We start from the raw sequence: 16,052 nt of genomic DNA, 5'->3' as shown, positions 1-16,052 counted from the left end.
CAGCTACAGAAATACCAGTAAATTATTGAAGATTCAGTTTTGGAAAATTGTTACACCTTGCTTTGAATTAATAGTAGAACTGAAAGCTTTATGATTGTTTTGGCTGTTCATAGCTGATCTCTATAAAAGATGAAGTAGTTTTATCTTTTCTTTCTGGTGACCCTTTAGCTCCTCTTCATCCAGGAAAAAAAACTACTCTTAACAAAATCAGACTGTGGGTTGAGCTGTGCCTTAAAGGCTTTCAGCTTTGGAATTTTGGATCCTACTTTTTCCAAGGAACTTAAAAGAGGTTTATAACCTTGTAATAGGAGGAGGTCAGTGTAGCAAACGTATTTTGAGATGAATTCTTCAGACTTTGAAGTTTTTAATTGTTTGTTCTTTATGTGCCATACTATTGCAGTTCCAGAAGAGTATTTCCTACTGGGCTGTGTCTTTGCAATTGCTGATTACCCAGAGCAGATGCCTGACAAGCAGCTGCTAGCGACCTGGAAACGGGTAAGATTGTGCATAATATAATATAACATAATGTCATAGTCCCTAAATTCTAAAAGAGAACATTGGAAGTACTTCTGTTCACTCTTCTTTAGGCATCCTTTTGTGTAATTCTTCTGTTACAAACTAAAAATAATATTCAACTGCTGCTGCCCAGAAAAAGTAATAGAAATACTTGAGGTGTGCAGCCTGGTTGAATTAAGTCTTCAATCAGAACATGATCTAAATAAGTTGCAGCCTTAATTATTTCCCAGTTATTTATGCTTTAATCAGGGAGCTGTAGTACAGCAAATGTAATATAGCATCGCTGTCTAGCTTTAACTTGATTGTATAAAACCATTCTTTTTTGCATATAATTTTGGCATTTAGTAGCCTGTGAGGTATCCACCTGAGTGAATAAGATGGAAGAATAGAGTGTTTCTATTTTTTTGCCAACTTCTATTTTTCAGAAAAATCTGATTGTATCCTTTCCTAAATAAGAGGACTTTGATGTTCTTCAGAAACCTCTGATGGATTTTATAGTTGAATTTTCCCTACAATTTTGCATAATCAAGTAAGCTGTTGACATTTTTAACAGCACTTGTGTTTATTGCTGAGATAGAATTGAATAGTTCATGAAAATTGTTTAATAGTTATACTGCAAAACATAAAAAACATGAGAAGGGTTGTTTTTGTTTATATATCTTTATTTTGTTTATTTTTTTCCATTTCTTCTAAAAAATAGACTTTTTGTTCAGTGAAAAGCCGCATATTTAATTTTCTGTTTTGTTTTCAAAATTGTTCTAAAGCTAGATAACAAACCTAGTTTTGGGGGGTAACTCTTCAGTGAAGTGATGCTAATGAAGGCAGTGTCCTAAAGGGTGGACTTTCATTTCAGACTTTTTGTTTCTTAATGTCATGTAAAAATAGTTATATCCTAGAAGTTCTGCACTTGCTCTCTCACCAGATCATCCAAGCACACGGTGGGACAGTGGACCCAACCCTCACGAGCAGATGTACTCACCTTCTGTGTGAAAGCCAAGTCAGTAACATGTATGCTCAGGTGAGCCAGCTGGGAACCTGCTGGGTCCATGCTTTCATTTTATCATGGAAAGGCAGGCCTTTGCACTGTGTGCTTCAGGCTTAGAAAGCAAATATAAAGTTTCTCATTGTGTTTTTATGATTTGTGTTTTTTTGGGTACAAACTTTCATAGTGTGTGTAGTAGACTTGTTCCAGAGAGCACTAAGGAAGATGCTATGAGAAAGATGCATCTAAAATGTAGAGAAAAACAATTAAAATCTAACTTTTAATTTGTAGAAAAAGTATAAAAAGAGAAAGCATGTATTTTGGGTTTTAAAAGCTATTTGTGCCTGTGTTCCTAGGCTTTAAGAGAAAGGAAGAGATGTATTACAGCACACTGGCTGAATGCAATCTTTAAGAAGAAGAAGATGGTCCCACCTCATCGAGCCCTTCATTTTCCAGTGGCATTTCCACCAGGAGGAAAGCCATGTTCTCAACATGTAAGAAGGAAAAGCTTACTTTGAAAGAATGCTTGCTTCATTCCAAGAGCAGCATTAAAACAGAGCCAGAAAGTGCTTTACACATTTCTTTTGCCTTGGAAGAAAAGCTTCTGTTAATCCTAAGGTGCTGTGTTGATGTGGTGGTGCTGCCAGGTGTTTGTCAGTGCTTTGCAAGTCTCCCTGAGTTCAGAGTGGTGAGGAGTAACACCTGCCTTTGTGAGTTACTCTCAGACACTGAGGGGCAGAGATTGCCTGACTTACACACAGCAAGGTAGCAGCAATCCAGGCTGCACATTTATAGCAGCAGCACATTGAACAGCATGTGCTTCCTCACCATAACCCAGGATTTTGAGAGGATTTTTAAGGGTTTTTCTTAGTCAGTGCTTAGCAAATACCTAAAAAGGAAGCCTGTGCTGCTAATCAGAGGATAGGAGGTCACAGTTCCATTGCCTGTGCAATGAGGAGCTGTGAAAGTGGAATTTTGTGGAATTGGAAAACTTCAGTTCATTGAGAGGCATCTTGGAATGTGCTATGCTGTATTAACCAAGGTGCCAGAGTATGTCTTGGCATTGGATTTCTTTGTGCTGGATGCAGACATATGGGATGATGGCCTTGCTAATAGCCTGTCCTGACTGGCATAAAAAGAAATACAGATTTGGGAAAATTAGAGTATAACAACATGTGTGTCTACTCAGTGGTTAGTAGTAAATGTAATATGCAATGTAATAAACACAGTTTTAAACAGAAGTACTGTTGCCTTTCCCTAAAGAAAATGTGAGAATGGCAAAACCAAAAACCTGTCAGGATTAAAGATAATAATGGAAGATGTGGAATTACAGTTCACCACCTGTGATCAGCTAGCAGAGTTTATTTGGCTAAATTGCAGAGTAGAGCACAGTTTTGAGATTTTTAGAGTAGAGCAAGTGTAAGAATTTTTTTGCGTGTGCCTCTATGTAAATTGCAGCAGAAGGAAGATGGCAGACATGTGAGAAGCAAATTAGCTCTGAGCTCTTCCATAATAATGCTGTGGTCTCTGTAAATAAGAAAAAGCTGACCAGAAGAATGAAAATTATTCTTTCTGAATCAGAAGCCTGAAATTTTTCTGTATAAACAAATGACTTTTAAATTGTACTGTTTGTATCCTACAAGCCACGCTTTAATTGAGTGCTTTACACACCATGCTGTGCATTTCATTGTAATGTAAAAAGTTAGTCATGGAAACATATTTTTCATGGGAGTGTTTTATAAGTGCCATCAATGTTCAGTTAGTTAAAACTGTCTTTCTGCCTGCAGATAATCTCAGTGACAGGATTTGTTGACAGTGACAGAGATGACCTCAAGCTCATGGCCTACCTGGCAGGTGCCAAATACACGGGCTACCTGTGTCGCAGCAATACAGTTCTCATCTGCAAAGAGTAAGTGCTGCACTCCACAGTCCCTGCTTTACAGTCCTTGCTTTCTCAGCAGCCTCTTGCCAGGTGGTGCCTCTCTGAATGTGAGGTGTCACTGACATATTTTATAGAAATCCTTTTGCTAGGATTTTTCTACTGAGAAGCTTCAGAAAAGTAATGTAAACAATAATTATCTGATGGCTGTGGAATGTGGTCTGGATATGGTTTACCAACAGGTGCATCTTTGATTGGTTGTATGTGATTTGTTTTTAATTCATGGCCAATGACAGCCAGCTGTGTTGAACTCCCTGAGTCTGTCACAAGATTTTGTTATTCATTCCTGTCTAGCTTTCTGATGTCTCCTTTCTTTAGCACAGTTTTAATATGTAATTTTCTTTTAATATAATATATATCATAAAATAATAAATGAACCTTCTGAAACATGGAATCAAGTTTCTCATCTCTTCCCTCATCCTGGGGAAGAGGATCCTTCAAACACCACCACACGTAGTAGTGAGGTGTTACGTGTGCTCATTATAAGAGTGTTAATTGAAATCAGTTCTGCAGTTTGTTAACAATAAACTTAGTGGTGTTATTTCTTGAACTAATTTACAGCATATATTAAGTGATAATTTGGCCTTCTGAACACAGACGAAACGGAAGTAATTTCTGACTTTCCTATTTGATAATGTTCCTAAGTGATGCTGACTCTTACATCATCCATAAATAAAATACCTTTTTTAATAATTGTTCTAAAACATTGGAGGAGGGAAAGTTTAAATCCAGGTCTAAAGTTTCCATTTTCAGCAGAAGTTCTCCCCTGACTGACTTGTTCTGACACGTACAACAAAACCATTTTTTGGAGTATCTCCTCTGTCACAGTTAAAACAAACAATAGACCGATAAAAACCACTGATATTTTCGTTTTATTCTTAAAAATTCCTATTTTTACCAATTTCTTTGCAATGCAAATTCCTTTTCTCCTTCTCTGCCCACCAAGGGCCAGCGGGCTGAAGTACGAGAAGGCCAAGGAGTGGCGGATCCCGTGCGTGAACGCGCAGTGGCTCTGTGACATCCTGCTGGGCAACTTCGAGGCGCTGCGGCAGATCCAGCACAGCCGCTACACCGTCTTCAACCTCCAGGACCCCCTCTCCCCCAGCCAGCACCTGGTGCTCAACCTGCTGGGTAAGAGTCACAGAACCCTCTGTTCTGCAGCGTTTTATGTGCCTGTTCCATCAGCAGGAGTGTTTGCTCTGGTGTAAATAATTCGGCAGTGTTGTCATTTTTGTTCTGTTCTCCATTCCCTAGATGCTTGGAGAGTCCCATTAAAGGTGTCACCAGAACTTCTAATGGTATGTTGAATTATTGTATAATTTTTTGATAAGATCACTCCTTGCCTGTGCTGAAGCTCCTGGTTGTACTTTTTTTTTTTTTTTTTTTAGGAATCTGAGAATAATCTTTTGCAAAATTAAGGAATTTTAGTGAGATACACAAAATTAAGTTACTGTTGACACACCTTGGGCTAGATGTTTCACTCTTCAATTTCTACATCAGACCTTAATACTTTTTAAATCAGTACCTAACACTCTGCATGTGAGACCACATAAGGGTTTTTAAGACAGAACACCCCAAATCAGTAAGAATTTTGTTAGAATATTGGCTGAATTTTAAGTGTGCTACATAATGTAAGTTAAGGGTGCTACTACGTCATATCATCTCTCTGATATATAGTAAGAATTAAAACCATGGGCATATATACCAAGTATTTTAAAATTTAGAAATATATCATGCATACTAATAAGTGTAGTTGATAACCCTGAAATGTCAGCTGGAATGAACAGTGGAAAATTGAAAAACATACAAGAGAAGTAAATTTTTGTTGTGAAGGGTATTCTGTGAACTGTGCAAAATGTGAGTGTTCTGCATATTCAGATTAAGCTGCAGCTTTCCTGTGAGCTCTTACACCTATCTCATGTTTTTGTGTTGTAAATTTTCTTCCCATTTCCAATTTATACTCAATTTTTCACAGTATGTCTTGATGTAGGCAAATTTGTACTACAGGGGACTCTCAGATGACATTTTATAATTCACAAAAACGTTTTGCCTCACCTCTTGTGTTTGGATCATTTGTATCTCAGTCAGTTTGTAAACTCTTCAGAAAAGAGCTGCTCAGTAACTCTCAAAATGTAATTTGTAGCAAAAAAAACGGGGATTCTGGGCACTATAGCTTGAATACCTTTCAGCTCTAGCAATAAGCACTACTGTTTTCCTGACCCTAAGTTTGAAACATTCTTCTTACAGACCCTTGTGGATTTGTTTCATGGGCCTGTAGAAAACTGTCATTTAGAAAACTAAAAGCTTGTAAAAGTTCGTGGTCTTCATATTTTCCTGAAGATGGAAAACATTCTGCTGTTACAAAAGAAAAAGTCCTTGAGAAGGTTCAGTAACCAGTATTAGGATTTAAAATAGCTTTTAACTAACTCAGTTTTGGTTTTCTTACCACCCCCCTTTGCATTCACATAGCAGTTGAGCTCATCTTAAAACTGGATACATTCTTGGTGTGGGTCAGTCACAGCAAATTTTTGTCCATGTTTTGTCTTGTGTAGCAAATGGAGACCTCAGAGATCTGATGGGTAATTTAGTACCTTCCCTTCTGTATTTTTATGGGGACCCTTCTGGCCCATGTGAGGTGGGAGTTTTGTGATTCAGATTGAAAGGAGCTTCTGGAGACAATCTAGTCCAGCTGCCCTCTGGGTGCCCACACAGGAATGTGGTTTGGTAATAGAAAATGCTGGGCATGTGGAAGTGTCAGGGAGGACAAGGTACTTCACTCCTTCACAGGAGACATTTCTGTTTGTCTTGGGGTTTGGGGTCCTCTTCTGAGGACAGCTGTCTTGTCAGATGCTGTTGATGCCATCTACCTCTTGCATTTTCATAGTTGAAATGTCTATCAGAATGTGAATATGTGCACTTTTCTTTCCAGCTGCTCGTGCTATGGGCTGACTAGCATAAAAATGCCTGGCCTGAGAGCAGGGAACAAACCCCTGTGGCTTGTTCCTCCCAGAGGAACATTCTCACAGCAAGGCTGGTACAATGCTGCCTGTCTTTCTGGTCATGTGCCTCTTAGCATTCTTCATTAAATTTCAGGTATTGAAGGTTAAAAAGAAATAGATGTCACACACTCCTCCACCTGAGAGCTGTGGTTTCAAGCTACTCAGACCAAGGAGAACCTAAAAGCTACATTTGATCACCCCTGGGCACATGCTCTGGGGGCTGATCTAGTACTGAGGAGATGGCACTTTCTCTCCAGCTTCTGTTTATGTAGTTAGGAAACTTGAGTTTATAACAGTATTTCCTGGGATATTACCATTCCATGAAATTTAGCACCAGAAAGAATATTGTATTTTTCATGTACTTAACAAATGGGCAGGCTTTAGTCTCTTATTTAATTAATTGGCTTTTCCATTGATAATTAGCAGTGTTACTTAAAGGAAGTAAATCCCACAATATTTTATTTGGTGTGCACTTTCAGAGTTACCCAAGTTTGTGGAGAAGCTTTGGCTGAATCTCAGCATTGCTGTTGGCCATGTTGTGTCAGTATTGGGTACCCCATATACAGCAGCAGGGTGTAATTTTCATTTGTGATTAATTCAGGACAGAAGTCATTTTCCCTGTTTAATTCAGATCTAAACATGTGACTGGTCTGATTTCAGGGAGTGAGGTTGCCTTTGAAACCAAAGCAGAATGAAGCCAGTCTTCAGCCGTCTTCCAAAAGAGCGAGGTAAGAACAGTGAGCAGTCAATGCCCCTTTATTGTCTGTTCCTCAGAAGTGTCAGCTGCACATCAGCCTGCACCATCCTGTGCCCTGCTCACTGAAACAACTCTCAGTGGGCTTTGGATGTTGCCAGTTCCTCAGCTGGCAGGGCAAAACAATAACTGGGAGAGTTGGGAGAGTGCAGAAGGAGTGTGAGAATATTTCATGTTCTCTGCATGGTGATTTTTTCTTTCAGAAAAAGTTATGCCTATTTCTCATTCATCTGGGTCATTCCATTGGTAAAACTTGCAAAAGTGTGCTTGTCTAAATTTCAAAATTACAATTCTACAGCCTTGTGCCCAAACATCACATTGTGCTGTATTTCCCATTTTCTGTAGGATTGAAGACCTGCCTCCACCTACTAAGAAACTCACCCCTGAGCTGACACCAATGGTGCTCTTCACAGGATTTGAACCTATGCAAGTGCAACAGTACATTAAGGTGACTTTCAGGCTTATGTCTTGTGAGCTACATTGAAACATCTGACAGTTTTTTATGGATGTTGAATTTTTGCTAAGACTTGATAAGCATATACCTAGTGGATAAAAACCAGTACTTACCAGCCCTGAGGTTAGGGTAGGTTTATGTGAAATGATTTTTATTTGGTAGCTGTTCTCCTTTAATTAACTACTTTACACTACTGTGTGACTCACTTTTTCTTTCTGTAGGACTGCTTTAAAAAACAAGAAAGCCCTTTACACATTTGTTTTTAAATCAGCAAATTTCATGACCAAATTTAGGTGAGAAAAATAGTGATAGTTGTACTGGATAAGACCCAGGATTCTTCTAGTGGGGTTGCTGTCTGTAGTACCAAATGCTTCAAAGACAGCTGATGACAAAGCTTATGGCAGGTGTGAGATAAGTTCCTGGGGAGGTTTTGTTCTGTTCCCTAATAAAGCTCTGCTAAAACTTTAAAGTAAATTATTTATAACATTCAGATAGTGAGAAGTAACTGAGGCTTAGTTTGGGTTACTACATTTCTTAGAAATGTATATTTTGATGTCCTCAAAAATATAAAATATTTTCTTTATTATACCTATACTTGGTTTTAAAGTGGTTCAGCTTCAGAGGTCTTTTTTCCCTTGCAGTGTGTGCATTTGAAGCTTGATATTGAATATTTTGGGACATAAAATGTTTTTCAGTGTATCCCATAAAGTTCCCGTATCAATTTCTTGTTTCTGTCTTGTTGGTTCCAGGTTAATTATCTAGAGAATCTGTTTTGGTAACAGCTATGGCTCAGAAATTTAAAAAAAATCAACTTCAGCCTCAAAGCTTGTGAAGTTCAATGTAAACCTGTCAGCACTGATGCTAGGAAAACCATGCAGAGTTTGGGTACCTAACTGGGGCTGGGTACTCCTCATCTTACTGAGATGGAGGAGTAATCTTTGTGCCTGTATGGCCAAAGGGTCCCTTCTACATCAGGGTGGAAGCCTTGCAAGGTCTGCACTCATGAGTGTGAGTGCTTGAGGTGAACATAGAAAAGCAGCCTTTGCCTTTCAGGGGTGTGGGATCTCAGCACCTCAGCACTGATGTGCAGAGTCACCGAGACCACCCTTGGGGGGGCTCGGGAGTCCTGGAATGTTGCCAGAAGTGTCTGGTGGCTGGACTTTGATCCTGCACAGGAGACAACACCTGTATGAGGATGGGAGGATTTCACTGGGTGAATGGTGAAGGGATGAGTTAATTAGAGTGTGAAACACAGGGTTTAGGATTTCTGTACAGGGGGGTCTAGAGAAGTAAGATGGAGGAATTGGGGCGTGTCCTGTCCTTCTTCTTCTTCTTTTTCGCCTCCATCTTCTGTGGTGATGTTGGCACTTTGGGATTGGTTATTACTAGAAGTGCACTGATCAATAAGGGTGACAAGTATTGGAGGGAAAAGGTAAATATTGTATACGTAACTTTGAGTATAAAGATAGGTGACCGCCCCGGGGGCTCTCAGTGTGCTCGTGGCTGGCTGCTGTGCAGACCTCTGTCGGGCCGAGAGAAAATCTTTTAGATAAACAATTAATAAACACTGAAGATTGAGAAAAAACCTGAGGCCTCTTCTCGTCCTTTGGAGCGCGGGCTGCCCAAGGCTATCTCCGGCCATAAATCAGCCGGGAGGAATCCGGCACAGGGGTACAATGTCCTGTTCACAGAGTGTTACCAGGAAGGAGGAAACAGTGGAGAGGTTCAGTGTCATTAAATAATATTTTTATGGGTCATCTTTATGCTAACCATCAGAGCATGGTAGAGAAGAGCCACAAGCACTGTCCCTGTCCTTTGTGCTCATCATTATCAGAGCAGTGGAGTGCACAGAGACCTCTTAGGCCTTCTAATCTAACCAACCCTTAGGCCTTCTTGCTTTGGGACTCCCAGGCATTCATGCAATAAAAACCCTAGTCTGTTAAATATTTATACTTATAGATATTGGTGTGGGTTTTATTTATTTGGGCCAGTTGTTTGTCTCAATCAGAAGTCCAAGGTGCATGGTTACTAAAGCTGTCCAAGTATTTTTTTATCCTTGAAGCTTTTATGAGGGGAGCATTCTTTATCTCTGACACCTGTGGTAATCTGATGTGCCTCACCAACCCATTCATTGTGTCACTCATTCCTTCACATAATGACTGGCTTAATTGATAAGGTAGCAACTGTGAGGAGCTAGTTTGAGTTAGGTGGCTTCACCAAGGAAAAGGGAATAGTTGCTCAGTATCATCAAAAATGCATGTGGAATATGTGTTTTTCATGAGATGCTTTTCTCTTTAAAGAAAATCTAGCAAAATTAAGTTTGCTGTAGCTACTGTGTATACTGCTGTAGCTACAGTGTGTACTGTACACACCTACAGAAGAGAGCAAAATTATTATATATTCTTATTATTGCATACTTTACATTTAATATCCTGTTTCACTGAAAAAAATTAATTTTTTCTTATAGTTAGTTCCTTGCTTTAAAAAAAGCACAACCCAAAATCAAAAAACTGCAGAAGTGGGAAATTGTTTTTAATCTTGCTAGGTGATGTTTATGTCTGGAAATACCTGGATTTTCAGTGGCTGTAAATTCTATCAAAATTAATCAGCTTGAGTAAAGGAAGCACTGCAACACATAAATCCATATTTACTCTTTCATTAGGAGCTTAGTTTGATTTGATGAGATGATATGATATAAAGTTTCTTTTTCCCCTCTATTTCTTTAACAACTATTCCACTCTTGTTTGTGTTTTGTACAACTTTCAGAAGCTGTATATCCTTGGGGGTGAAGTAGCAGACTCTGCCCAGAAGTGCACCCATCTCATTGCCAGTAAAGTGACCCGAACTGTCAAATTCCTGACAGCAATTTCTGTAGTCAAGCACATAGTAACTCCTGAGTGGTTAGAAGAGTGTTTCAAATGCCAGAAATTTGTTGGTAAGTTAAATTAGTGTCAATTCCTGCAGTAAAATATATGTCCATTGACATATTTAAATACACTTTGTTGTTTTGTCTTCTGACTTCAGTATTTCTTACAGTTTTCTAAGGAGTTCAGCTTTTGAAAGGAGAAATTCTAATTCTACAACAAGTCTGATTGTCATCATTCACACCTCTTGAAGAATAATTTGCAAAGATTTTAAATACAAAGCTAGTTTGTACTCCACTTGAGTTAGAATGTTGTCTTATTCTTGTGGCAGCTTTGCTTAACCATACTGTGTTTGATTTTCTTTCTTTAAATCAAGTTCTCTTTCAGCAGAATATTTTGTTTCATTTAATTTTCATTTGTTTTAATACAGTTTTTTTCCCCTTAAATGGAAGAAAAACACACTTAAAAAGTTAGTGTTAGGGTGATTAAATGATTGGATATTGTTAAATACTGTATTTCTTTCCTTTGTAGCCATTTTGTAGATTTTTACTTGTGGCTGCATAATTTTTTAATTCACCCTTTCTGAGAGGGTGATTATTTGGTTTATGGTGATGATTGTTTTGTGCATATATAATTGTAAGAAAAAATGTATAACATCACTGGCTAATCACTGTAAAAACTTGAATCTATGGATCATTAACTAATAAACCAGCAAACATTTTTAGAAATCTCAAGAGGGCAATTTGCTTATTTCAGCATCAGTGAACTGAGAAACTGATTAATTTGAAAACTCTTAGAAGATGAAGAAAATCAGGGGATTTAGGATGGCTGTTGTGATCTAGTACTTGAAGTACTTTACTTGTTTTCTAAAATTAGGTTGATTTGTAGCTAATGGGCTGGTTCCAGCTTTGTCCCTGCTGTAATGATGGAAAATACAGCAGTTGTTTGCAAAAATTTTCCTGTTTCTTTTGTCCTTTGGAAGAGTATTAACACTGTCTCTAACAAGTTGTCAGAATTGTCCTTGGGCAGACTAATTTGTTCTCTGTATAATTTTTTTGTTTTGGTTTTTTTACTTAGAGGTTTTGGATTAAATTTGATTTAGAAATGTGTTTGACGTAGTTTTTGTGGAAAGATAAAGACAAATTCCATCCCTAATAAAAGAAGAAAAATTGGGTGAATTGCAGGACAAATAAAACAGATGAAAATTTCTTTCTGTTTAAGACTGTGTGAGGACTTGAAGATAGTTTCTGGGCTCCCATAAGTGGTCACAGTAATTTGAATTTAAGCTTAATCCTTCTGCTTGATTATTCTCCTTTGCAGAAAATCAAAAAATAAAAATTTGCAAGTACCTCCAATAAACTAGAAAAAGGGACTTGATAGGACAGTGATTATTGTTAGGTATGCAAGTGTAAAACAAAGTTTTAATTCCCCAAGTATTTGGGAGTCACCTTTGTAAAAAGCCTACTGAGGAGGGATATTATAATCTTGTTAAATTCTAGTTGGTGTCTGCCAGTCAGAGCCACTCTGCCACCAGGATGTTCTGCTCAGATTCCATCCTGGGCCATGGGGATGTCTGTGTTTTGTGTGCCACATCATCAGTCTTTCTTTTTCAGATGAGCAGAACTTTGTGCTCAGAGATGCTGAAGCTGAGGTGCTTTTCTGCTTCAGTTTAGAGGAGTCTCTAAAGAGAGCACAAGTAGCTCCACTGTTCAAGGTATGCAGTTTACCACAGCATTTAAACATTTGGGAGTTTTCCAACCTGATTTTTCAGCATTGGAACTGCAGGTTTTATATCTGAAACAGTAGAGCAGGCTGGCATATAACATGAAACATTTGTTGTAAATTTTGGTTTTGACTTTATGCCTGTTTTCTGCCTAAGCATTGGGGTGAATGTAAACCCTCTGAATGACTGGATCCTGTAGGTGTTAACCATGCAGGCTCAGAATATTTGTTCCCTTCCAAAATTCAGAACATTGCTCTGTTACTTGCAGAAAGCCATTTATGGAAAGGACTTTCTTTTCTTTGTTTTCTCTTTTGTTTTTTACACCACCCTCACAGCCAGAGCACTTGCCCATAGAAATAGGAGTGTGAGAATGAGTTTGCCCCTCAGCCTCAGGGAGTTCTGTTGTGAATCTCCTTGGAGACTGCATTTCCACCAGGCTGTTTGCTAGGATGGTGGGAGATGTTTTTGTGCCTCTGGTTAAAATTACATTACAATGCAGAGAGGTTTCTGGAGATCTGAGTTGCTGAAGATTCTTCAGCCTAACTGAATTACAGACTGTTTATGGAGGTGAACCACCTAAAGCAGGTATTTTTTTTCTACCTGTAATGAAGAAGGATCTATGTCTTCTATTATGTCTAAATGCTACATTTTGCTCTCATATAGCAAGGTGTTTTCTGGTTTTTTATTCCTAGCTGATAAACAGAGATAATCTACTTTGTGATCTGGTCACCTATCTCAGTCAAGTAGTAGAATAATTTTTGTCAGGAAGTAATAAATTGGGTGTTAACTAAAAGGTAAAGTTCTTTTTTAACACTTGAGATGTCCCTGTGCTCAAAGAAGTGAGGAGCATTGTTCTGATGTGTCTCACCAAGCTGCAGTTGTTACTTTACAGGTTCAGAAATAGGCACACCTGAACTGGCACACCTGAACTGTTCAAATTCATCAAAATTGTGCATTTGCCCCTCCAGGGGAAACATCAGCAGTAATTAAGGACAACTCATCAACTGATGAATCTGTGTCCATAAGCCCAACCCCAGCTTACAAAGCCTGCCCTGTTGTATAAAAGTGTCACATGACATTAAAGCTTCATGTTTTACAGAAATCAAATAGCATAATAATGCTTTTTCTCATTCTTCCTTTTCTCTTTTTAGGGAAAATATTTTTACATTACACCTGGAATTTGTCCCAGTCTTTCCACCATGAAAGCCATTGTGGAGTGTGCAGGAGGAAAAGTATTGTCCAAGCAACCTTCCTTTAGAAAACTCATGGAGCATAAGCAGAACAAAGTGTGTTGGGTGTTCCTTTCTAAAATTTATTTATAATACCTTACCATGTTTTTCTGAGCTAACCATTCCTTTTTTTCCTTTAGAGTTTGCCAGAGATAATCTTGATTTCCTGTGAAAATGACCTTCATTTATGTCGAGAATATTTTGCACGAGGCATAGGTAGGTACAAGCTTTTGTTGTGATTGAACAGTATAACTGATACTTGGATTTTTTTTCTATTTCCCTATTATTATTATACAGATACAGAGATCTTTTGAAGCTTTTAGATACTAATAGAGGAATACATGGACTATCCTGCAAACCATGGAGAAATCTAAGCCAGCTGTTTGCTGGATATATCTAATAGTTATTTTATTGGCAGATCACCATAAATTTTTGAATTTAGCATCAATTGAAACATCAGTGTATTACCAACATTATTCTCATCCTAAGTTCAAAGCACAGCCCTGTACCTAAGCTACTAAGAAAAAAATTAACTGAAACCAGGGCACCATCTCAGTATTCATCAACTGAGTTAGGGGTTTTCACTTCAGTTATTTTCACTTTAGTGTAGAGCCCCAAGAAATGCTGTATTTAGTAACAGTGCCAGGTGTGAGACACCTGCAGAATGAGGCAGAATTTCTGTGTAGAGTGTGAACTGTATGAATTTTGATATTTCCAGATGTCCACAATGCTGAGTTTGTCCTGACTGGTGTGCTTACTCAAACACTGGATTATGAATCATATCCTTTTTGTGTAAAGACATTCTGCTGCTTAGAGGAGTATGGTTTACTGAAAGTTTTTTCTTAATTAAGAACTAATTAATTGTAATTTTTTAGGATATGTAATGTTTACTTGGTAGGAGGGTAGTTTAAGACCCAGGAAATTAACTTAAATTCAGTATGGAATTACTTTTTGATGGGAAATACTTCAAAGGAGAAGTAAGGCAGGGTGGTCACAAAGGAGTAGTAAATATTAGTAAATAGTAGAATAAATTAGTAAATAGTAGAATATTAGGCAATGGGAAGAGAACTTGCCACTAAGGAAAATATTTGGCACAAGTTACTTTCAGATGAGGTAAGCAGCTTTTTCTGAAGATTACAAACCCTGTTTGGTAAATGCAGTGGAGGAACCACTAAGGCCTCTGTGTCTTTATACATGTTTTTTATAGAATTTGTATTTTGCTGTCATTTCTTACAGTTGTTCTTCCTTAACAAGATTACATATAAATTTACTTGATGGATAGTAAAATGCCTTACTGCTCCAGGATCCTTGGAGCATTATATCTAGCTCTTCAGCCATTGTACAAAGCAACTAGAACTTCCTGTGGATGCTGTTTTCCAGCTGTTTTCCTAGGGATGATGAGCAGTTTAAAGCAGGAAAGCAAAAATAAACTGCATCTTTTTTAGGATGTGTAATTTTATTATGCTGAAACATAATTTACTATGTTTTGTATTATACTGCCATTTTAAAAGAGCCCACTTTAGGTATCATGATGAGCCCATTTTTAAGCATTTTAAAATAAATTATGGTACTTCAGCCAAAAGTGTAATTTGGATGTAAAAATGAAAGGGCTTGCTATCTATTAAATTATGGATGTCAAAGATGAAAATGTTTTGTACTTTATTTTTATTTCTTATACTCTATTTTCTTTTATATTGATATTTTGCCCACATTTGAAATAAATGTACTTTTAAATGTTTTACTCTATATTTTAGTGGTCGTTCATTTTTTTGAATACTGTGCAACAATAGCACTCTGGTAAGAGTAAATTACTCAAATCTTTTTCCAAGCAATGTGAAATTATTTTAAGCTTATTTTACCAGGTATGTTTTAATATATGAATCCCAGTGTTTAAAGGGAAATAATTGTAAATGTATATATGTGTTTTTACTGAAGAAGAGAAGCAGCTTGAAGGAGAAACTATAACTCTGCATATTCCACTGTTGTGATAACCTTTTGTTTGTATAGTGAGTTTTACTAAATAAATATTAAAAAATCAGTCTCCTGAATCTATATTCAATGGTATTTCCTAAAACACACAGTGCTAATAATCTGATTTGACCATTTTTATCAGTTTAGATTCCAGTAGATGGAAAAGTGATCCTAAAAGTATTTTTTTTTCTTTCTGATCATCAAGGCAATTCAGCTCTGATGCTGTGTAAACAAGTGAGTATCTGCACTCCCCCATAAGAAAATTACTGATTTCAAATCTCTTTTGTGCTGTGGCTTAAATCCAGCTGGTGCTTGCATTTACTGATTTTGTTGCCTTTCTCCCAGTGCCTTACTTGAACAAAGTGCTTAAGTGAATGACAAATTGCTGCTGTAAGAACACAGTGGTAGTAAATGTCACGATGAGTGAGGTTCCTCAGAGGTCACTGTGTGCCTGTTGCCTTTTATTGCTGCCTCTGGTTTCTCTCCTGTATCCTTGTCCTGACCTGCTCCTGGGCTTGGCTTTTCTTTTGGGAGCAGTAGGGGCTGAGTGAGGATCACAGGAATGGTAACATTTCTACCAGTGTGACTTTTGTAAGGTGGCAAAGTGGGATAAATGAGAAT

General features: G+C 37.8%; 1 protein-coding gene across 1 annotated transcript in view; it reads left to right on the top strand.

Moving 5' to 3' along the window:
* PAXIP1 (PAX interacting protein 1) overlaps nt 1-15,508 on the top strand; it is a 32,002-nt gene extending 16,494 nt beyond the window's left edge. The window contains exons 8-21 of the mRNA XM_063181763.1: nt 401-495; nt 1,439-1,534; nt 1,855-1,992; nt 3,286-3,407; nt 4,384-4,568; nt 4,692-4,735; nt 7,097-7,164; nt 7,536-7,638; nt 10,411-10,579; nt 12,122-12,222; nt 13,383-13,517; nt 13,601-13,676; nt 14,179-14,243; nt 14,724-15,508. Coding sequence (XP_063037833.1) covers nt 401-495; nt 1,439-1,534; nt 1,855-1,992; nt 3,286-3,407; nt 4,384-4,568; nt 4,692-4,735; nt 7,097-7,164; nt 7,536-7,638; nt 10,411-10,579; nt 12,122-12,222; nt 13,383-13,517; nt 13,601-13,676; nt 14,179-14,243; nt 14,724-14,735 — 1,409 coding nt within the window. The 3' untranslated portion in view covers nt 14,736-15,508. The remainder of the gene's footprint in view (nt 1-400; nt 496-1,438; nt 1,535-1,854; nt 1,993-3,285; nt 3,408-4,383; nt 4,569-4,691; nt 4,736-7,096; nt 7,165-7,535; nt 7,639-10,410; nt 10,580-12,121; nt 12,223-13,382; nt 13,518-13,600; nt 13,677-14,178; nt 14,244-14,723) is intronic.
* The last annotated feature ends 544 nt before the right edge of the window (nt 15,509-16,052 follow it).

Source organism: Melospiza melodia, chromosome 1, assembly GCF_035770615.1.
Source record: "Melospiza melodia melodia isolate bMelMel2 chromosome 1, bMelMel2.pri, whole genome shotgun sequence".
In the NCBI taxonomy this organism is placed as follows: Eukaryota; Metazoa; Chordata; class Aves; order Passeriformes; family Passerellidae; genus Melospiza; species Melospiza melodia.
Note: the sequence above shows the minus strand (reverse complement) of the source record. Positions and strands in the feature narration are given on the sequence as shown.